At 41.4% G+C, this 24,438-nt stretch overlaps 1 protein-coding gene across 6 annotated transcripts; it reads right to left on the minus strand.

The window, feature by feature from the left end:
• Positions 1–1,580: 1,580 nt before the first annotated feature.
• Positions 1,581–24,323, minus strand: LOC104043557 (SERTA domain-containing protein 2-like). 6 transcript variants are annotated; one of them, XM_064460920.1, is made up of 4 exons: positions 21,816–24,323; positions 20,132–21,576; positions 13,120–13,248; positions 1,581–5,249 (listed from the first exon to the last, which is right to left on the minus strand). In XM_064460920.1, exons 3-4 carry the CDS (start codon positions 13,176–13,178, stop codon positions 4,394–4,396), a joined length of 915 nt encoding a protein of 304 aa, XP_064316990.1. In that variant the 5' UTR covers positions 13,179–13,248; positions 20,132–21,576; positions 21,816–24,323; the 3' UTR covers positions 1,581–4,393. The 6 variants fall into 6 exon arrangements, with proteins under 6 accessions (XP_064316990.1, XP_064316989.1, XP_064316988.1 ...); XM_064460919.1 differs by having other exon boundaries at positions 21,661–24,323; XM_064460918.1 differs by having other exon boundaries at positions 20,132–20,403; positions 21,411–24,323.
• Between the last annotated feature and the right edge of the window lie 115 nt (positions 24,324–24,438).

The raw sequence follows: 24,438 nt of genomic DNA on the forward strand, positions 1-24,438 counted from the left end.
TCTCCCTTCCTCCCACTGCAATACGGATGAGACCCTCCGGCGGCGTCAGCCCACAGCCCAGCCCGGGTGCCAAAGCACAGCCGGCGGGGCTTAGCACTCTGCTGGGATAAATGGGTCCTAATGAGGGAAAAATGTATGGCATGAAGTTGGAACTTTTTTTTTCTTTTTCAACCAATGCAAGATGCCTGTGACCGCTGGGCAAATACTTAAATGCCAAAAGTCTTCCAGCTTTCCTGAACTTCTGCCTCAATAATACATAGTTTTAGAGACACACTTCTGCATCTTAATAGCTTAACCCTTCACTTCTAATATTGGCTTTTAATAGCTCAAAATTAGTTTTGCAACTAATTGTAACTCATCCTTCTCACGGAACTAATAGGTTATTATCTTTTGTGTATTTTACTCTTGCTTGAGCAGGAAAGTTAGGCTTTGTAAGTCTCGCTGCCAGCATACAGAATACTGAGCCTGACAGAGCACTCGGGCAGCACGTGCACCTCCCCACCTAGCCCTGCTTTAAACCAGCATTGCACTCAGCTGTGCTGCTCAGCGCACTTTTAGGTTCAGATCTTTCAGTGTGGCTAAAACTGGTGAAGATATTTGAAAATCTACACCACTTTTAAAGATCCTCAATGTGACCTGAAAGCAATATTTCAAAAATATTTTCTTAGAAGACTAACCTGAGCACGCCTCCGTAAGGCAGCATTTTCTATTGCCGAACCTCAGGACCCATCAGTACGAGCGCAGGTCTGCACTACAGGATCGGTAACGTCCTGCTCAGCAATGCGGACAGGCCCAGGGCTCACATTGCCATCGTAACCACCTCACAGCTAAAACCAGATTTCTGCAAAGAAGTTACTTCTGGACCTGCACTTTTCACATCGTGATCAGCAGGCTCCAGGGCAAAAGGCAGGCAGAACTCCCGGTCTGCAAGTAGCAGCCAATGCAGCCTCATCAAAAGATGAAGCTCACTGCAGAAGAGTCAGGATCTCATTTTAGAGGCCCACAAGAGTTATGAGGATGGAAACCTCTAAATCTGCTGGTGTAATTTGTAGTAGCACAGACTAGCAAACAGCCTTCCACTAGCACTGGGTGGCCTTGTTTTCGTCCCAGACAGACAAGTATGTAAGCCCAATGTGTCAACAGTACATGCATCAAGGACACTTGTCTCCGAGGCTTGCTTTCAAGCACGCAACCCCCGAAGCAACACGAAGAGGCACACGGGCCAGGAAGGCTGCGTAGGGCAGTCGAGACAAGAACCAGAGGACAGCTCAGTGCTAACACACACGTGCCACCTGTTCACAAGAGGAACCCCCCACCCCACCGGCCGGGGACAAAATGCTCTGTGGGCCACCCCTTGTTTTGTGGGGACAGGACAAACCAAGGGCAGGTGAAGCTGTTTATGGTATTTATTATTTCTGGGGAAATATGAAGAAAAAAAAAGAAAAAAGGTATAAAAGCAGTCAGCCAGGGCAAGTGTTACATCTTTGTGATTAAAAGACCAGATGAAGGGTGGCAAGGTGCCATGGAACTTTTTTGTTTTGTTCTTAAAACAATAATGGAAGGCTTCAAACCATAAATGGTTAAACTGCAAAACTGTGGCTTTTATTTCCAAACATACAATAAATAGGTCCACCACAACTAGCCTCTAACTTCATTTTACATGGAAGGATTTTAAAATTAGTTTGTGCATATTTAAAAATTAAACTTCCCTTTGCACATAGTTCCATACACAACCGAACTGCATTACATACCAGCTCACGGTCTTGGCACTGTGATGCAAGCAGCCAATCAGAAACAGAGCTTTGCAGCAAGCACTTGAACAAAAACTGCATTCTGAATTGTTCATAAAACATCTACCAACAATTTAATCTATTTCTGAAGTATACAAAAAACTTTAGCCTGTAATTGTTGAAAAGTTGTCTTCTCTCATGTTTCTGTAGGGGCTGCAAGGTGAGTAAGTGGATTTATTAAGGGTTCACTATTTGCTGCATGATATAATTTTCATACCAAAATATCTTTACTGCATAGTAACATTCTGTATTTTCAAATGCAAAAAGAAATTAGATGCAGTCTTTTATTTTATTCCTCATCACTGAATTTAAAGACATTTTTAACCGCAACTCTCCTTCATCACAGTGCAGAAGGCCCTTAATATTTCAAGGATTTATTCAGTCATATCTTTAATACAAAAGTAGAGGCTGAGGAAAAGCCAGAGTAGTCTATACACAATGCACAATCTGTGTACATTCTGAAGCTGTACCTCTTCAAGAACTATTTATACACTCTTCAAACAAATCCCTTTATCCAGCAATTCAAAATACTTTAGATCAGAAGTTTTATATTAGAATCAATACATTATATGCTTATAAATACATTTATACCCTTAGGTTGCTAAACAACCCCGATGGCTGCGAGGATGTGACCTGAACTGGTTCTCCATTGGTTCGGGATACCCAATTGTATCGGCAGCTAACTGTTAACTGAAACAGTCACAGTAAAAAAAAAAAAAAAAAAAAAAAGAGAGAGCTCTTTGCACAAGGTAGGTGTCCCACAGCATCAGTAAGGACTCAAAATACTAGGTGACACCCTGGCCCCTTCAACAGGGCCAGGATTTCAACTTCTGTGAGATGCAATGCACAGGCAACATTTTTTCCTCTGCTGATGCCCCATTCATGAAAAGTTTCAGCAGAACAACAACAACAAAAAAAACCCCAAAACCCAACAAACCAAAGCAAAGCTTTTACAACTGCAAATTTTCTTACAGGACAGGTGCTGCAGCTTTCAAGAACAAAGTAAAAGTTTTATAATTAAAAAAACCCTCAAAACTAATGTGCAAGTGTGTAGTTCAGAAGATGACAGCAAGGATCAATACAGACCTCAGTTCAAGCTGAAACAGAGTATCCAAACTGTCTTACGGGAAAATAGTTCTCACTGCAAATCTCATCTTCAGTTATCGAGTGCGCTTATATACAGTTATATACACACCTGCCACAGGCACGCACCCCTCCTTCCCCAGAACAACCTGCAGCGCCATCAGCAGCAACCGCCACAGCGCTTCCAAAGCCCACCCGGGCCCCAGCCCTGGCGCCGCAGCTGCGCCGTCAGAGCCCCGAGCTCCCACGACACGGCTGCAGGGTGGCTCTCGGTCGCCAGCACGGACTCACCACGTATCAACGCGTATTTCAGGAGTACTCCGAGCAGTGAGCACTGGTGTATTAAGAAGTGTTTTCAACTTTTGTTTCTTAAAGGATACAGAAATGCTGACTCTCGAGTATCCTCCAAAGGTGCTAGAAGTTTTAAATTTGAAGCGTTTCTTTCCACAATGCCAGGTATACAAATGTGTATCTTTTTAAATAATATTGCACATAAAAATCATCTTAAACTTTGTAGTGAAAGCAGGGTTGAAGGACAGTGTTTTCCAAAACGGATTAAAAAGCTACCTGTACATAGCAAGTTTTAATTTAAAGAACGCCAAGATTATTCAAAATCTAAGCACGTAATACTGACAGAAAAATGTTAAATTGCACAATCTACATATAAATTACATTTGTAAATACTTAAAGGTTTTTAAACATTGAATACCCTTGATTTCACAAATCAGCTAGGTCACCGTCAAAAGGATCAGCTTAATGAGTTAGAAGTACTTTCCCCCAGAAAAAAAAATAGAAACAAAAAGATCTGCAGTCTTAGACGAAGCACTGGAAAGAGTTAAAGCATTTCAGCTCAGAGGTAGTGCTAAACACATCCAACTAGAAGTCCATTATATTTGAACTATGATGAAATAACGTAGTAAAATGTAGAAAGACTATAAAATTTACAAAAATAAATAGTTCTGAATGCTTTAGAAAATGCAAGAGACTTCGTTGATAAGCTTCTTGATCTGCTTTTCTGACTGAAAGAAAGCAAAGCGTGTCTCATTTTTAAAATATACCCATCTCTAGTAATGTGTCTGCAATCCACGCGATCCAACTACGCAACTTGAATTATGCCAACCTGGCATAGACTCTGATATTAAAAATAAAGTGGAGGCTTTGTAAAAGATCATCTTATATGAAATTTGCTTTGCATGTAAATTCTTCTGACAAATTAAGAATTGCACATAAAAAAAGTTTATTGAAAGAGGCATGAAGGGTGATAAGGGTATGTGCCTATTGTTCCACATACACCCAGGAAGGAAAAAGATGATTGCACAGTTCTGATAAATAAATATTTCTTTAAAAAAAATCTGCCACTTTTTTGGTTTATAAGTTTTGGAATCATTTATGAAATCCCACTATGGACAAATTATTTTTAGTTTATGTTTTCAAGAATTCTTTACAACTTTTCCAGTGGCTTTTATCCTGAAATCAAATGGAAAGTGGCAGTTAAGAAGTATCTTTGGGTAAAACAGGTATCAGGATCCAACCAGAATCTCCATGATGTGGTCCAACTCACTCAGATCTGTTCTACAGATCTGAATGTTGTTTGCTGAAGAAGAATTACAAGATGGAAAGGTTTTCAATGGTTCTTCTGTAGCAAGAGATGGTGGTCTGGGCGGCATCAGCGGAGGGCAACAAAAGTCTGAATCATACATTGAAGTGTCAATATCTTCAAAAATGTCATCTATTGCCAAATCCTTCAAGTAACTAGTTGAATTTGAAATCTCAAAGGAACCAAACACACATTCAGCTGCCTTCAAATCCTGTCTATCATCTTCTAGTTTTAGACCAGAATTTTCTGGAAACTTTGGCTGGTCATCTCCAGTAGGAACCAGACAAGTAGGTGGGCTTATATCTTCTACAAAGTCTAAATCCTTCAGAATAGACGAGATAGCAGATGACATATCATCATCTGAAACTATCAGCAGGCTATTTTCAATTGGGTCTTCTACAGGCCGCAAGTCGCAACAGTTAGACTCTTGCTGACTGATACCTGAAGGCAACTGAAGAGAAATCCCAGATGACTCCATCCCTGTGTAGCTGTGAGAACTAGGAGTAATGCCAGGGCAGACATTAACTGGCTGCTGATTACTCTCTTGTCTCATTTCGTCTTGAATTTGCCGTACTGTGTTGGCTATGAGGACAGAGCGGTGCAAGTTCGGTTCCACCAGCATTTTGTACGTCTGTAACTTGGTGAGGCACATATTAAGCACCAACTGCCTCTTAAGCGGATATGGCAGATTTCGACTGGAATCAAAGGCACTCGAGAGACCAGCCATGTTCTCCTCATAGTCACTCAGCTTGCGTTTTAGACCTCTCCCCAACATGAACCTGAAAGAGAGAAATTATGAATTAATCTTGGGCAAGCCTACCGCTTCTTCTGCACGATGTCAGCAGACACTTCTGAAAAGTCTGTAGCACACAACGTATTGGTTAACTTAGACTCTAATGCCATAGAGCACTGAAAGACAAAATAAAATCCTACACAAGACACTACTTTCATTGAGAAGCATTTTCCACCTCTATTCTTTCATAACAATTTCTTTTAATCAGAAAACATGAAAGAAACATAGTCATTTAAAAAAAAAATTTTATGGTTTACTCTTAACTCTACTATAAGACTATGAATTTAATTATTTAAAATCTTTAATAGGTGAGCTTTCTAGCCTCTTATCCATTTAAATTGCATAGCATACAAAAATTCATTGATGAGAGACATCTGAATGTCCACATGAAATGAAGATGCTTACACTAAGGATTATAATAAATATACAGAATATATCAACATTTTCCTTTTAGCATTCATTCCTAGGTACAGTAGTTAAGACAAAAATGGATATTGAAACTAGCTTTAATCTCATTAAGGTATTCTTAGTGTCTTGCTCAGTGTCTCAGAACTCATTTCTCTCCCTCTTCTTTGGGGACTTGAAGTTGGTTTACTACAGTTGAACCACCCAGCACTAAGGGCATCCAGCAGGCGGCTATCAAACAGCATTTTAAAAGTGACCAATTTTGGTAAATAGCTAAAAGGAAAGAAATAGAATTTAGTTGCTTTCAGCCTGCTTTGTGTTCTTTTGTATTGAAATATGGTAGGTACAGAACACTGCAGTACAAAAAAACCATACGCACGCACACCTGAAATACACACAATCCAAACAAAGACGTGCTTGGATATTTTGCAATTACCATTCAAAATACAATGTGTTTCATTAGGGGTGACAAGCACTATGCAATCACTTGTATAAACACAGAAAAGGAGTACACCATGCACAGGAAACACTGGTAAAATCTTGGTTACACACATCTTGATATGTCCGTGAATCAGACACCTCACTCCCAAACAATTAACAAAAATTAAGCAATCATAAATTAGACACCCAGTGGCAGATTAAGGGCAGATCCTTCCTACACAATGATCCAGACCCCGCGTGCTGCGGAGGGCCTCCCAACTTCCTTTTCATGTGAGCACTGGATACTGCCAGCAAGAGCTCAGCTGACTGCCGCAGCTGCCAGCTGGTAGCCTGTTGCTAGACTTTTGGGGACAAGGAGAAGGCAGCAGGATAAAGCCTCTTTTACTTTTGGGATTTCTCCAGATTTGCAGGAAGCACTGCAGGACTCCATGGCTACATCCACCCACTTAGACAAGGCTGTTGGAGAACTCAGCTCCTCTGCAGGAACAGAAAGTAAGCAAACAGTGCTTACTTCTCTGTGAGACACACAGGAAAAAACAGGCAGCTGGTAAAGGAGTTTAAGACTTCTAGATCATACCCACTTTTTCTTTTAGGGACATACCTGGATGAAATCAAATTTGTCCTAAGAATGCATTTTTACTTAACAGGTAGTAGTTTGGCCTATAGTTCCATTCATGAACATGTTCAGTATTTAAAAAAACACCAAACACTTCAATTACTTGTCATTTTGCCACTGCTATTTTTTAACTTTGGAAGTCTGTTTTACTCCAAAGTTTTCTCCTAAGCTGCCACAGCACCAGCTGAATCTCTTCAGAAAACATAAGGTGTCTGGATGTGGTGCATCTGTTCACCTAGGTGATCTTCTCACACTTACCACATACTGCTCCCCTACCCCAGCACCCATCTAGAGCTAACAGAACCAGACAGAACAGAGCACTCAATTACAAAGTCAGCAGAAATCTGGATACAAAGTTCAGGCACCAACTAAAATAATAAAAAGTATTTGGGAGGGCAGTGCGTGTGTGAGGATGCCTCAGTCGGTGATTATTGACAACACCATCAGCAACTGATAATTTTAGACACAATCTATGGCAAAAAAATCACAATTATTCAGGACTTTTACTGTAAAGTGTTGCTAAGTATATCAACTCCTAACATATCATGAAGACAATTAGTGTCAAAGAAATCACAGAAAACTGACAATAAAATTATTAGCGCTTCATTTTAAGTAGCATTTAAATGCTGTGTACTACCTAGGGCATTACCCCATACCATCACTATAAAGAAAAAATATACATCAAAATGGGTATTCATTGACTAAGAACTATCCTTCCTATACACTGCACACTAGGTTTTTTCCTCCCCACTAACTAATTAAAGCAGACCAAAATTCACACAAGGGAATGAAATTAAGACCATACAGAGAAGAGTAATTCTGACAGTTTATGCATTCAGAATGGTTGGTTTTGACAATTTATTGCTTTTAATATATTTCAATATGTTTACACTTCATTAGACACACAGGAAATACTAGACTTATCTATTTGAATTATATAAATAATGTTAATTTCTAACATCTCAGAAATGTGCTAGTACTTAAATTCTGTAAGCAAGCTTAAGGCAGGCAAACCATCATACGAAACATACATAATTTCACGAAAACAACTCAAAATGAACCGTTTAACTTTTGAAGTCATACAGCAGTCTAATTAGGCTAAATATTTCATGCCCACATACAGACATCCTCCTTTTCATTCCTCAAATCTCCTTCATAAAATTTGTCCCAGAGCATTCTAGAAATATGTAACAAAGCTTGAGCATGACAGCATTCTAAACTATAAAAATGAAGTGCAATAAACATTATTTGCTCCAACTTCAAATATTTTCACTTAACCAGCTCCCCACTCTCTAGATGTCAAAGTTTTTTTTGTTTTGTTTTGTTTTTTTTTTTTAAATACACATAGTCCTATTTTATGTTTTAGAAATTCTGCCTGTTTAATGTGAATTTTGCCTAATTGCAAGGATCCCTAAGACTCCCTCCAGGAGATATATTACTTCAGAGGTTACATAAAAATCTGGAAAAGGCTAATGAAAACCAGAGTACCACTGGTACAGTGGATTTAAAAATGACTAGTCTCATGGTTGCTACAGGAGACATTAAATTTCAGTTCTTCTCAAACACACTCAGCTGCTGACCTACAAAAGATACAAAGCGTCTTTGTTACTAGCTAATCTACATTTTATCAGGCCTTTTGCTTTACTTTCTAGCACAAGAATTTCTGACAGGGTCATATCCTTAATAAACTACTCCGTATTTTCTAAATAACTTTTCCTTTTGTAGCATTGCGTATTAACACGCACATCCTGCACCCAAAACTCACACACCTGTCAAAAGCTCTCTTTTGATAGCATTATTTTGCAATATAAAGGTGTTGATCACGTTAGTTAATTATGCAGCACTCCCCCACCTCAATTTTTGGTACTAAGGAAAACAAACGTAAGTCCACACAAAAATCCATGCTACCATGCCCAGACAGTCCTGTGTTACTGAGTGACTGCTGCACAGCTGCCAGTCCTTTCAATCAGCTGACAGAACAGCACAGCCAGTTCAAAGCAACACAAATTGGCCATACTAAAACACAAAGAATGTCCAGAAACTGCACTCTCCTTATTCCAGCCTAATCCTAGGAACCTACTCAGATCTCAAAAAACTGGATCAAGTAACAGGATTTTGGAACACGCCAATCTGATAACTCTGTAATTTGTAAGTAAATAAGCTAAACTAAAATTAAAGTTGATGCCAACTTCAAATGTGAGGTCCTATACGTAGCTGTTCAATAATAAAAGAAGAAAGCTGTAAGTCACCTTTCTCTTGAACTTTTTCTTAAAGTTCAACGATCAAATTTTTTTGAGTTCAGATGCCCTATTTTAGAATCTTTTGTCATAAAAAAACAAGAACAATGAGGAATGCCACATCAAGTTTTTTCTGGCATTTTCTCATCTTCCCTCATTATAGTAATGCAAACTGAGCCACAGGCCATTTATGGCAGAACGCTTTTTTTAATTAAAATTATTTTGCAGATGTAGAGAGAAGGAAGCGAAGGGAACTTAACATTTAGGAGTGCCAAACCAAACTCTCCATCCACGTCACTGAACTACAAATGAGTCTCTACGTAGAAATTCTGCCCCTGACAGCATGTTCCTCAGTTTCTTCCAGTTCCATGGAGGACATTTTAAAGAAACTCCTCCCTGCTAAGATGGGAAGAAGCATCCATGCACTGTAATCCTACACCGTACCATGGTTTGAAAAAAACTTGGGAGGGAAGAGGCACGTCCCTGGCTGGCAAATCCACACAGAATACCAAACAAACAGGCCTGGTCAGAGTGTGCAGCTACTCAGAAGAAACATTCCAGGCTACCAAGAAAAATTCACATTGCAATGCGCTGTGGACAATACAGGACTCGTGCCACCATTTCAGAGGAAAAACACAGCTCCATCTGTCACAGGGTCTGATAGTGCAGTGCAGCTGCCGCTGACACATGGTTAGGAAGTACAGCTGGAAACAGTCACAAAGAAGAATGCAGCATGTGAAAACCCTCAATTACTTCTATCTGGGCAAACTACTACTTAATTTCCTCTTCCTCACCTTCCAAAAAAGGTTTTAAGAGCAAGTTAATGTTTAGAACTCAGATCTGCACACAGCTTTAATTTTCAGTAAAGCTTCAAAAAACATGAGTATGTAAGACACAACTGCCACAGTTAGTATTGGCTGAACATGAACTTTTCATGCACAAGACAAGCACTACAGTCACCGACACAATAGTTATTAATTTACCATTAGAATATGTTTAAAAAGCAAGATCATCACTAAAGTACTTGGCCTGCAATATGCAGGTCAAAATCATTTCATTGACTGGGTTTTCTTTTTAGGATATTATTAAACTCAGACTTGCTTGATCCTTTTCATACTGTCACAGCATTGCATTTTTCAGCACAAGACTGTCTCAAAGTGATAAACTGCTTTTTCTCATAGGATAGAAATAGAAGATTTGAATAGGTGTAAGCACCTCATGAGTGAAAGCTGCCTGTCTAGTTTTCAGTAATGAAACTTAAATATTAGAATGAAAATTAGAGACTCCTTGCTATTGTAATTTGGTTAATTCCCTTTCAAAGTCTCATTTGGCTTGTAACTGTAGACAGCACGTAACAGTAAAAAAGGACAGAAGTTTCTCTGGATTGTAAACTTGTGTTAGTGACGGACTGAAGCCAATTGATAGCCTGATCTCCCGCTCTCTCGTCTCTTCCATGGACACCCATTTTGCAAGCACACATCTATCTGCAGGAAGTGCAAAGGAAGACAAACATCCCTACAGTTATGGTTATTTCCCAGCATTATTTGATGTATGCTGCATGCTATTTTTAATTATAATCTTTCCCCTACCCAACATACATTTTAGCTTAGGCAACACAGGTCCATTGTTTTAATTAAGCAGTGGACTGGCTCTTGACTAGTATTCCATGTATAAGAAGCTGCACAAGAAAAAGGTAAGACTGAAGGTACAGTTGACAGACACAGTATAAATCCTTTCCTCCCATCCGGACTTAACGCTGATCACTTAAACATGACTTACGTAACACAGTAAGCTGTCAGACTACACAGAACAGTGGATCTGATCTGGTGTCTTCAGCAAGTGTTGGAGATCCCCATAACATCACATCTTGGCTGTTCGCAAAAATTAAGAAGGAAGCGAAGGAAGAAGGATTAAACACCTTAGAAAACAGCAAAGTAAAAAGTAATCTGGACCTGAAGACACTTTAAAAATACACAAAAATGTATTTAAGTCCGTTGCCTCCCCACCCCCCCAAAGCTCTGCCCCAGTTTAGCCAAGATGAGTAACTGCTGGAGAAGGCGCAAGTGGCTAAAAGTGTGCATAAAGGGAGGAGTGTAGTCCTACCAGCTTACTCCCATACCTAAAATCCTATGTAACAACTTCTTCACAGGAGTTAGAAATGATCAGAAAATAGCTGCTCTCAAAGAGGGGAGAATTAACATCAAACTCTAGGTGTACTATAGGTCAGGATTTGGTGACCAAAAAGTTACTACTAAAGCAACTAGAACACAGAACGAAGATATGTTACTGTTCAGACTTAAAAAAACCCCAGACCCCAAAAATCCAGAACAAACACCCCCACCCCCCCAAACCACACAGAAAAAAAAACCCAGACCTATGGATGTTCCTAACATCCTTTCCCGCATTTTCAAAATAAAAGTAGGCTGAATAGGTTTCATTAACAAGAGGAAAGGAATGAGAGGTAGACCGAGTTTAGCACAGAATTAGTCTGGAATTCATAACCTTCCCACTGTCACTTCACTATTTGTGGAACTAGAGAATAAATATGTATCATACACTAATATTTTAGGAGCTGAAATGATGTTTACAAAGCACTTGGGAGTAAGTTTTGCCTTGATTTAAAAGTTAGTTTGAATCCCACCCCACACAACCTGTTTATGTCTAATGGGATCTGGAAAATTCCTCCCCTTGAAGGACATCTTCCTAAGTTCCTTACTCCTATTTTATTTCATAAAGCACTGGTAAGGTCTTTGCTTTACAAACTATCAAAGCTAATTTCAGAGCACAACATTTTGCTCTGAAGAATAAACACCTCTGTTAGGATGTGCACTTTCCACAAGCTAAAACAAGTGGAGCTGGGCTGTTTACAACAGTAAATGAACCGTATTCTCAGCAGCTGATATCTATCTCTAGAGGCTAATAGAGAAAGCTGCTGAGGCAGTACCAGTGTTAGGTAGAGAAGAACTTCCATCCTTAAAGGAAAACAAAGTAAACCACCGTCACGTCACTCTTCTCCTTCCTCTCCCCCTCTACACTTGTGTATTTATGTCCACCTTTACAAATAAAGCTCACAGGTGTATATTTTTAATAAGAGTGTTTAACAGATTTTTTTTTTTTTCAGGAATTTTAGGTAGATTTTTTTTTAGCAGAAGGGTCCAGAAGCATTTAAAACCAAGGGTCAATAGTAGTTGGGAAAAGTTAACACATGATCAAGAGTTACTAAAACTAGAAACTCCCCTAGTAAAACTAAACTGTAATTAAATGAGAACATAAAGGAATCCAAACAACAAGAACCAAGCCACCAGGGTTCCACCAAACTATCTCACTGAAGAGACAAACAATCATTAGACCTGCAAATGTGATGACATACCTCTTTGCAGCTTGTTCTAATCAACTGAACAGTTCTCAATCTGTTTTCTTTACTGTATCTATTCACTTCAAATACAGAGATACTGGATGTATTTGCCTACAGAACACTGACATGTATTTTAGGGTTACAGTGATCTAAATAAAGATCCATTAATAACAAAAGTTATAACTTATTAACTACATCAAATTGGCATGCCCATACTTTAACAGAAAAACCAGACCATTAACAGTAAAAGCAACCACAAAAAAACCCCACCACACATACCCCCCCAAAAAAACACCCAAAAACCAAAGAAAAACAGCTTTATCTTCCTGATAGAAGACCATACATTTACTCTAGCTCTCTGTATGGGATAGTTAGGTAAATAATTTTCATTAACCAAATCAGAAATCACTTTAAATTTTCTCTAAGAGTAGCGCACAACAACTTTTTTTCAAGTTGTGAGCCTTCTCCTCACTAGATAAGACTGTAACGCTCAATTTCATCTGCTGAACAGTGGCCCTCGCTGTAAGATTGAGGCCTTAATTAATTTCCAAGAAACGGGATCTTACGGCAATATTCTTTGTTAATTATAGTACTTCCTCATTATAAAGGAAATGCAAATTCAGAATAGTCAAACCAAAGAGCTTATACTATTCAGTAAGCCTGAAGCACTTTACTTTATATTCTATACCCTGTTTTTAAAAATTGTTTTTCAGTTTACCATTCTAACCCACAAATACAACACCTAAGGCTGATTATCAGAACATGCGCTACGCACATAAGATACAATTTCATAAAAACATACAAGTAGTTACCCTTAGAAAACAGAAAGGCGCCCAGGCAGGAAGATTCTGGATTTTGCATAAAGTGTGGTCATCCAAGAGTCTTGAACTATTCAAGAGGCCAAGCCATCCACCGAGGTAGGATGATGTGACTTAAGGGGAAAAACAAAACAAAAACGAAAATAGAGTATTCCATTACTGTGTGAAATTATTTTTAAACCACAAGTATTAAGCTCACAATTCAATACGTTTTAAACGACTTGTGCTAAATCCTATTAAAAGTTAAACTGAATAAGAAAAACTGAAGTTCATTAATACACTGAAATAAGAAGACCTAATAGTTTCCCCTATGAACACATAAAACATAGAAGTTATCTTTCATAAATGAATACCACAGAACAGAACACTGATCCTTTAAGTGTTAGGCTTTAGGATAAGAACTTGCATTGATACTTCTTCAGGTTACTGAACACCGATTTACAGTTGTAATTGTCTCAGAAATCACCTATCAGGAGAGACAATACCATAAACCGAAGAAGTACATTTCAGAGCTATCCCCTAACATTTACAGGCTGCAAAAGGAGTTATATTTTTATTAAATTTCCTCACTTTCCTCTTTTTCAGCATACACAAAACCAATACGAGAAGATAGCTGGCAGGATGTCCTGTGATTGCATATAATATTCAGTGTGGCACAATTTTCATCAAAACCCTGATAAAGCAATATTTTCAGTTTGGCCAGAGACCAAATGGATTAAATCAAGTCACTGGAAACTCTGGGAAATGTGAAAAGGCTGAAGTGACAGTAAACTATGAACTAGGCTAGGGGATGTGGAGAGAATTGCATGATCTATGCTCTTGAGGTGTCAGCTCCACCTGAAGAATCAAAGTTTTTTAATTCCAAGAATTGAAGTCCTTATACAAGCTAACAGCCTATTTTCTTGACTGTATTTAACATGTTTTTGTGTGTACAATACACATACACGCAGAGACACCTGCCCCGCAACTACAGCAAACCAATTACTCCACAAATTTACCACAAGAGCAGGAATTAGTACTTATACAGATAAATACATTCCTTCATGATCAAGAGTTTATATGTTATTCTACAGATCTTAATACATAGTGAGAAAGGCTACCTTACATTTAGACAGATGGACAAGTAAATGAATACAGTTCATCTTACGTAGCAAGTCATAGACTGACGCTAAGCAAAGGGCTCCTCTGTTTACAGAATCTTGGAACTGTAAAGATGCAGTAAAACAGCAGTAAAATGCCCATGACCTAAGAATGCCATGCCTAACCCACTGCGATAAACACATTAGTATCTCTCTCCCTCCATCTAGAACCCGACTTCTTTCCTATCGCAAGGAGATCCATGGTATTTGTAAATAAAAAACAGATAAGAAATAAACAGAAAAATGGATATTCATAACTTGTTTGCTTTGAAACAGCAGGACTTCAGAAGGTCACTACTGAAGTCTACTGAAGTGTACTTGTTAGGTCACAGGGAGAGGTGTACATTAATTGCATTTTCTATACAATGAACATAAAGGAACAAATGTTTTAGAATGTTAAGTCTTTTTAGCGCTAAGGAATCCTAAAAATGCTAACAAGCATACTAAAATGTTGAAAAGTTTTATATATCACACCTTAGTTTTAAAAAAAGCTAAAAGCATTTGACAAAAAATTAATACTCTTAATTTTACTTTAGAAGTCAACCTTTTTGCTAGAAGGAGCTAGAACTTTTACTAGAAGTCCAAGAAGTTTTCAAATTTAATTCCTTTATTATATACTTAAAAGTACTCCTGCAAAATTAACCGTTGAGGTTATGATTTTTCTCCTATATGATTTCACACTGGGATGACTGTCAGACTAAGTACAGAGCTAATGTACTAAGTTTAGTTTTTACTGTCTGTTAAAAAAATATATATGGAGATATATAAAAGACACATGGTAGCTAGCTGTAAATCACTAGGAATTGTATGTGCAGCAGATTTTTCCTTTCATTTTCTGTCACTGTCTTCCCTCACAGCTTCCTAGTACTGGCTTACAGGACACTTTAGATTATAGCATTAATTTCAATGTTTATGGTATTGTTCATATTGCAGTTAACTACCTGTACTAAAGAATCTCAGCTGATCCGAAAACAAACTAGAAAAGCACCGCTCAGGGCTCCTACCTATGTTTTTGGAAATGAAGCATTCCAACATAGTTTGAAAAATTCCACGCCTATCTAGGGGCAGAAATTACTGACCGCATCTATCAGCGAGATGAATTTACGATATGCGCAAGAGAGACCGAGCTTACGCTCCCCGAGCCTTGCCCACCTACTCGCAGTTCAGACTAACACACGCGTTTACCGAGCCAAACAAACCCTGCTATTAAAGAACGTAACTGCAGCAAACGCAGCAGTCGCAACTCTGCCGAAGCGGCGATCCCGGGCGCCGGGATGAGCGAGCCGCGATGCAGGGGCAGCCTCCCCCGCCGCCGCCGCCCCTGCGAGCGCACCAGCGCCGGCAGAGCCCGAGGGCGCCGGGGCGCCGGCCACCATTTGGCCTTTGTGGAAGGAGACGAGCCGGTGCTTCCTGCAGGCGGCCGCCCCCCCCCGCCCCCGCCGCGGCGGCCGTAACCAGAGACGTCCTCGGGCTTCCCGAGCTGCGAAAAGTTACACTCCGCCCCCTTCCTCCTCCCGGCTCACCGGAGACCCCGGCCAAGCTAATTATAACTGCGCTCCCAACTTCCACCGCACTCCCGGCTCCCGCTGCCCCGCTCGCCGCCCCCCCCCCACCCCGCCCCGTAACTCACGGGGCCCGCCGTGCCTCCCCTCCCGCCAGTCCCAAAGGGACCCTACCTGTCCCCGCTGCTCCGCCGGCCCCCGCGCCCTGCCCCCACCCCGGGCAGTGCCCCCCGCCCCCCCCCCCCGAGCTCCCGGCCGCTCCCGTCCCAGCCGCCCGCCCTGCCCAACCCTCCCTCCGCCACCGCCGCCGCCGCTGCTCCCCGCCGTAGTTCCCCCCCCACCCCGCCCCAGGCTCGCCAGCCCCTCGCCCGCGGAGGGTGGCGGCTGCCCTCCCGCCCCCTGCCCCCTCACGGCGCCTCCCTCGGAGCTGCCCGGCCCGGCCCGGCGACTCACCTGGCAGCGGAGGAGCCCCCCCCGTTCCTTCGCAGCCTGCCGTGCCCTCCCTACCCAGCCGGCCGGGTTCCCTTCAGCGGGGCTGGGACTCCGACCGGGAGGAGGCGGAGGCGAGCGCCACCCCCGCCGGGCCACGGCAGCCTCCGCTCCGCCCTTCCCTCCGCCCGCGGCGGCAGCAGCAGGGAGGGAGGGGGGGGGCGCTGCGTGCACGGCGCCCGCCAGCTGGCCACCTTCCCATTGGCCAGCCGCCCTTTCAACCTGCCCAGCAACCATTTTCTCACTGGCCGACAAGCCGAGAGGTTGGACTCCCAACTAGCCCCGCTACACAGTCCAATGAGGAAGCCGACAGGGATAAGGTGGGCGGGGCCTCCCGCCAGCCTCGCCCAATCGGAAGACGGGCGCCGCTGAGTCCCCCCGTCCCCGCGGCGCGGCGCTCCGGCAGGCGGCCCCGCCCGCGCGGCGCGGGCGCCGCTGACGAGGGCTTGGGGGGGAGGGCGGAGCGCGCGGGCAGGCACGGGGCGGCACGCGCCGCCGCCCGCAGGCAGGGCAGGCAGGGCGGAGCCGGGCCGGGCAGGGCCCCAGGGGCGGCGCCGGCCACCCCGACCCCAGCCCTGCACCCCCTCCCCACCCAACCCCCCCTTTTCTTTTTGTGGTTTAAACTCAAGAGTTAGCTGTGACAGAAATTCCCCGATTTAAATCGGGAATCGCAAGGGCCTCCCTACAGCAGCGTTCCTACAACTCCCGTTTCCAGGGCAGTTGGGAAAGAAGACGCACACGTCTCTCAGCCAGCGATAAAGCTACATCAAACATTGCACAATTCTTCCATAAATATTCCCTTTAATTTTTTTTTCTTTAGAGATGAGGTGGTTTTGGCCATGTTCAAACCTCTCCTATTTGCTTTCTGTGGGCATTTGCGTAATCGAGTTACATTGGCACAAGTGCTTGTGCAAACCAGATTTCAAAATCTGACATTCAAGTACTTGTAAGGATTGATTTTGAGCCTTTGTCGAACCTTGCCATGGGTTACGTGATGAATCCCCAAAAAGCTTCTCAGCTCTCTGAGATGGGTTTAGATTAATCCCTAGGACAGTGAAACCAAACAAAAATCAAGCACATTCGGACAGACAGCTTCTCCCTACACGGAATGTGCGCACAGACCAAATTCACACACAGATTGCATGTTGGTCTAATAGATTCTACAGAAACACTTGCAGTTGGCTGGTGGAGATAAACTACAACTTTGATGAAACAGGAGTTGCTTTTTGTCATTATTCAGCAAAAGAAAACTGATGGTTTTATGAAGCCCCTCAGGTCCAAGGGATTTTAACCCTTGCGTCTCCTGATGGGCATTCGTGAAGGGGCAGGAGCACGCAGGGCCTGTGACCCGAAGGAAGGGGCGAAGAGCAGAGAGGCACAGAAAGCCGTGGCTGACCCCGGCAGGGTCCATGGCTGGAGGCGAGGGGACTGTCTCTCCAGGCCACCTCTCCGGCAGCGTGCCGCCACCCATTTCTGGGCCACAGCTGTGCCCTGACCTCACTGCTGGGGGTCACGGAGCACAGAAGGGGAGCGAGCGCTGCTGCAAGAAGCATTAATGAATCCTTTTGACATGCTGCCGGGGCTGTGCCAGAGAGGATGATGCCTCCCCGAATGGCTGAGGGGTGACACCCCCACCCCACAGTCCATCTGCTGCACCAGGTATAAACAGGGCACCGGTGGGAGTGCTGAGGGGGAGGAGTGGACCAAATATCCCCCCCTGTAACCCCTTCCCTTCCTACCATACGCTGTGGCTTAAGTGGAAAAGTAACTCCAAGATGTTCAGGATTCTTCTCTTTGCCCAAGTCAACCAGGGACAACGAGGAGCATTGCACCAGGACCGACCCCTGCCATATGGTAGGGGTTATCTCTGAGGAGTAGATACAGGATAGGCGTACAAAGGTAGCTGGTGTAGAAGGGACATATCTAGAAGGATTGTGTCTAATGCAGCATATAGAGGGCTAATCTAGCCAGCAGCACCACCAAAATGTTTTAATAACTCAAGCAAAAATTAGGTTTCCTAGACTTGACCCCAGTTGGCCAAAACTACACATTCTCCAGGCAACCCCACAGCACTGATACAGCGGTCAATTCATTCCTCTCCAGAGCTACAGCGAGTTACTGCAGTACCTGAGCCACCCCGCCATTCTCATAGCCCCTTCGCCTCCATCTCCTCCCGTTCTGACTGCCGCTGCCAGGGGCCTAGATGGGTAAAGCACATTTGTCCCCGGTCAGCAGACCTCTGGCAGACACCAACACCAGTCGCTCCGCTTTCCCCGCTCTTTCTTAAGTTATTAACCTGATGCGGTCAGCTGTTTTGTAACCAGTTTTTGTTCAACAGAAAGGGTGCGCATGCCTTCTACAGCAGGAGTTTTTAGAAAGGTCAGTTCTGTTTCATACATGCTCTGACAAGTTCTATGAAAAAAATTAACAGGGAGTTATTTAAACACACACATCAGAACTTTGGATTTATGGCCCAACATTTGAAGAAGTTAATAGAACTTACACAAAAGACACTGTTTATTTGCAAAAGTTTTTGCCATTTTTCGGCTTGTGTAAAGTGGCAATGGTGGGATTCGTGTACGAGAACTGGAACCTAATTCAGCTTAGCGATGTTTATGTCCCGTGCAACTTGCATCTTAAGCTAGAGGAGCCAGCTGAAGAATTCAGAGGTCTGAGCTCACATGTAAGGTCTTTCATAACAAAAGTTTTCTAAAAGGCCCTTACTTTCTCAAATGAGGTCATGTTCTAGGAGTCTTTAATACTCTCCCATTTTGCCTTAAACTAACCTTGAAGCAAACAGAGGACTTAATATGATTATTTTATGACTTAAACAGGGTCTTTCAGTATGACTATACTCACTGCAGCAGGCCAGTATAGCATTCTCATGAGCAGTTTTGCTTTTGCAGCAAATTTCATATGAACCAGAAAAAGACCCAACCCTAAAACCAACCAGGGTCTCCACATAACTCATCTGAAAGGATTACTGGAGGTCTGCTACTTCTTTCTACTTACCCTTGGACTAGGCATCTATTCAAAACGTTCCAGGAACACAGGAACTAATGAAGACAGCTTTCCTATGGATTTATGCCTGTGATTAATGGCCTCTGTGTCTAAGGTACAAGCTCTAATTGAAGCTGGTCTCATGCCTGGAAACTTATGTATGTCTCTCCCTTATCTGGATTACTGGATATCAATACAGAACGCAGTTTTCTTCTGATCTCCCTTTCACCTCCACACTTTAAAAAAAAATTTCTAAAAATGTAGTGACTGTGAGATCTGACAGATTTGGTTAAAATTAATTAGCTATTCGGAGGCTGAATGACACGATCATGTATGCCATACTTCCTAGGAAAGGGAGAAAGGGTAGTGCCTAATGCACTAAAGCCTGGTTAGTTTTATCACCTCTTTTTGGTGGTAAAGCCTCTGTGAAGTACTAACTAATCCCTACACTTACTCAAGTTTAAAAAAAAATAAAAAGCCATGACTCAAGATGTTTTTTTTTTTAAAAAAACAACACTGAATATTTGTCAGAGTACTAATTAAGCCATTATTCTATTTCATCAAAAGAATCACAATTTTCAAGAAAAAGCACTTTGTCCCCATACCTTTCAAAGAAAGCAGAGACACAAAAGCAAACCAGATTACTGGGCTTCAGTTAAATAACAATTCAACAATTTTATCTTGACCTTCAGTCAGCTCACTGGACAAGGAACCATCACAACACCCAGTACTTCCCATATCTAGCATTTTTGCTCTCGGTACTGATCTCAAACACAGAAAAGTGCATTTGTTGTAGGTACTGTTTTTCTCCTCTGAGTATTAAACTCTTTCAGTTTTGTTTTTTTTTTTTTTTTAAAGCAACATACCTGCACTTCCCTTTGGAAGTCCTGTTTTGGAAGCTTGCACAACCCAATGTTGAAGTTACATTTTCTTGATCTCCAAGTCTTATCTGTAATTGGCACATGAAAAATACAATACACCGTTCCTTTGTTGTAGCATTTTACTATTGCAGTATTACTTGCCACTTCCCACATGCTCCTAGGGGACTTCCAAGTACAGCAGACATGTGGATACATTTCCTTTTAATTCTGTTTTTGCAAGAAGTCATGTAATCACCTGTATCTTCAATTACTCCTCCCTAAAAAGGTGACAGATGAAATTACTGCAATTCCCTGCAATGGAAAGTTGCCTCTAGCTTTATATTTTCCTGTTGATATGTTGGTTGTGTGTCAACATTTACCACAATAATTCTTCAGGTCATAAAACACTCATTTTGGGGGAATCTTGGTTAAACAAAGGAGTAATTATTTTTTCTAAAAAAAGCTACCGTACAAACTTATGAAAATCATGTCAGGCAATGAAATGCTAGTATTTTTCACTGGCTCTAAAAACAAGAAAAAAGTCAAGTCACTACAGACATCAGAAGTAAATCTCCTCCCTGACAACTTATTATTCAGCGGGATCTCATCTCATCTCTTCGTGGAACTTCCTTGAAAAAAACAGGAAAATTTAACTGTCAACTTTGCAAGAGTCACCAAAAGGAGTTTAGACAGTCCTTGGGAAAACTTCTAGTTGAACGAGCCAAATTGACAAAAATACATATTTTACTAAGATGTATATTTAATTTCTTTGGAACTTGGTGGTTTTGTACTTTTAGTATTACTCCCATAGTGTGAAATCACACTCATTTAAGAGTTGATGAGCCATCAAAATTTGTCATGATCAGTCTTTTTATTTTTTTGCATAAGGGACTACACATCCTAGACCTGAGACATGAGCATACTTTCACCTTGAACAGAAGTCACTTTTGAAAGCATTTTTATTTGTCTTATCTCAGATGTCAGCAAATAAATGGGTATTTTTTTTCATCCTAGCTTTTGACAGGGTTTTTTTAGTTTTATGGGAATATGGAATAAGTTGCAGAACTGTGCAGCAGTCATACACTCAAATCAATGTTCTGGGGCACAAGACATCCGTAATGGACTGATGATTACAATATAAAACTGTACTATCAATTTACAATCATGCTTTTTAAAATGCCTACTAAAGCAGTCCAGACATACCTGAGACTTCAAAAAGTCTAAGGACAGCTTTGAAAACAGGCAATTCCCACTGAGTGTGAACACTCGCATGTGAATCCCTAACCTGTTCAGGTCTGAAACCCCTCACTGCCGGATCTCCGAGGCAGTTTGGAAAGATGCTTTTCATCCAAAGGGACAATTCCCTCTTCATTCACCAGATTTGTCCTTTAGGCAAATACAGCTGCATTCACAGAGGCAGGCAGCATCTTTTGCTACATAAACTCACAGAGCTGCGGAAGAGAGAGGGGATTAAAAAAAGCCAACAAACACCGAACAAATGGGGAAATGATAAGCAGACAAGCTTTCATATACACAAGCCGTGGCTAACGCAGCCTGGATCCTCACACTTCTTGCCTTTGCTGAATGCCCAAGCTCCAGACACTCCAGTTGTTCTGGATTTTCTGGCAAGGGAGAAGGAGAAATAAAACCATAGGCACAGAGGCAGAACGAGACAAATATTCAAGGTTACCTGAGAATGAAGCAGATTTGATGTTAGCTATTTGCTTGAAAGTACTTCTTTTTGTGCAAGTCTAAATCTGGGTAACATCATTCAGACCAGCAGCCTTGTTTCAGACAGAGTTGACTGCCATGCAAGTTTCATGACTCTTTTCCCTAGGAGCACATAGAAGAAAAAAGGCTGCTAGAAGTGGTAGCAAAATCTTACAGAAGCCCTTCCTAATTTAACAGAGGTTCAATTATTTCCCATTTATGTGTATACAAGAAAATCACCATCAGCAAGTATCATTTCTTGCCATTTGTAGTAACAGTTCATAAAATAATTAAAATTCACCATCTTACAGGCACCCTATCACTTCTGATGTCACTCAGTATCTTAGAGGAATACACAGAGGGGAAATATACTGTATTAACTTTTAAGTGATGCATATTTAACTAAGACCTCGTTGGACCAGCAAAGAAATTATGATGCCAGTTAGAAAATATTTTTTTAATTCTTTAAATGGGAAGAGAAGCTACCCAGAACAAGCAGCTGAATTAGAGTGAGACTCCCCAATAAAGCAGTAGGGAGACAAGCTGATTTTACACTAACTGGTCCTTGCAAAGTCAGACCAGTTCTAGGCACACATCAGTTCTAGACAGTGACTGTGCAAGTTTCAGCAGTACAAATTCTTATACCTGCTGAAGACTAGAGCTAAGATATCAGGCATGTAAAAGCACATAAGATTTGGCATAAGTTTTAAGAACGTAATAAAACAGGATATCTATTTCTGTTTAAATGCGTAACATAAATGCATACTTACCTAATACCTTTCCTGTTAAGCCAAACAGTCTCTTTGAATTGCTGTAACAAGGCACAGTTTCCTCAGTAAAGGAATGCACCCAGCTAGATGCCCGGTACAGTGAGATACAGATACATATATATATACACACACATATGCATTTGACATATACAGTTGCAGAGTTATGAACAAATTATACTAATTCCTACCTGTAACGTGGAGACTGATGCACACTAAGGAGGTAGGGGGAAAGCATCTTAACATACAATTGCTCAGTTAATGACAATGTAAGGCGAGGGAGGGCAGAGGGGAACACCCACAGCTGTTCAAACCTGTGGATTTTGAACTGCAGTTCATAGCAGTTTTGGGGAACTTTCCCAGAGGGGCAGAAGATATTTATTCAACTCAATGCTAATGTTCCCCTTTATAAAACTCTGAAAGTGCCTGGCTCTCTGCTTTACCCTAAGGCATCTGTCATCCAATTCAGTGGCTCTATTCACAGGGAAAAGCATCAAGGAAAAATCTCCTGTGGATTTATAATTTTGAAGGAAGAATCTCTGATACTGCAAACAACACTGCCTAATAAAACTGACTGTTACATTGCTGTGAGATACGGCAGTTCACATCAATATTTGTATCCTCCTGAAGCAGGATATACTACTGCAACACCTTTCAGTTATGAGTGATGTCTCTATTGATGAAAACATGTAGTATAGGCTTGTCTCTTTGGTTCAGTTGTATTATATGGACTGAACTTCAAGTATTTATACAGTCTTTCATAGTTTAATACAAAATTAATCAAGCTTTAATTCAGGAAGCAATGTTTAACTACTGGGTTATCTCATGCCCAAGTTTAATACAAAAAACAGTTTCAAATTCACTGAAGACTCACACCAACTGCGTGGTTTCATGTGACGGAGTTATCAAGTTCAAAAAATTTAGCAAAGCAATGCCATTTTTCCCCAAACCAGATGCTTCTAAAGCACTTGTTGAAATCATGACCTCAGTGGCCTCATTTTTGTGGAGGTGACACTGTTATCTCGTGAACACTCCCCTGCTCCCACCCTCCCCATTTTAGAGGTTTGAGAATCTGAAAAGGATAGTGTGTAGTAGGGGAGGTCACTTGTGGGAAGGCAGAGTCTCTCAGGCGCAGAAATGTACTCTCTTCATGTTCAGTGCCTTCCTTAGTTCGGGTCTACAGAAAACAACTGAGTTACTGGCAGCGGTCTTCCCCTAGCACAGCCAGTGCTAACACATATCAGAAACCAATCCACCTTTCCCCCCTTCTCTACCTCCCTGCTAGTTCAGAGCTCTTCCCCAGTACCAGCTTATGAAGGTAAACATTTGTTATTTTATAACAAAAATAATACACTGTACTTGATCTATCCGTCTCGCCCGAAAAATCTGAGGAATAAGCTTAATTATATACACTCAAAAAACCAAATGTGAGTACCTGAAGGAAAGAACACCATCCCATGTTGTATTATCTTTTCTTATTTAAAAAAAGCCAAGAGGAGACCCTTGGTAAGAGAAGAGCCTATTAATTATGACAAGAGATCATGACATACTAGTTGAGATTTAAAGGCCGCTAATAACACTTTTTCTAGTAATTAGTGCAAGATAGTTATCTGATATAAACAAATATTTGATGGTAGACTTCAGTGATAAACAATTCACCTGATGACATTTACATATAAATACACATAAATAAAAACCTACATAATTTAGGTTTGTAGTTAACAAAAAATATGGTCTGAAATGAATTAAATGTAATTGTATCTAGCTGGATCAAAGCTCTTCCTCTAATTATACTCAAGTATACGGGGTATGAAAAGCATAATTGTACAATTCTCA

This window comes from Phalacrocorax carbo, chromosome 9, assembly GCF_963921805.1.
Source record: "Phalacrocorax carbo chromosome 9, bPhaCar2.1, whole genome shotgun sequence".
Taxonomy (NCBI): Eukaryota; Metazoa; Chordata; class Aves; order Suliformes; family Phalacrocoracidae; genus Phalacrocorax; species Phalacrocorax carbo.

Bases quoted from the DNA above. Each gene is read 5' to 3' on its own strand.
- LOC104043557 (XM_064460920.1), bottom strand. From the start codon at position 13,178: ATGCAAAATCCAGAATCTTCCTGCCTGGGCGCCTTTCTGTTTTCTAAG. The intron at 5,250-13,119 runs GTATGTTTTTAT...TCTCTCTTTCAG, and splicing joins TTTTCTAAGGGTAACTACTT to GTTCATGTTGGGGAGAGGTC.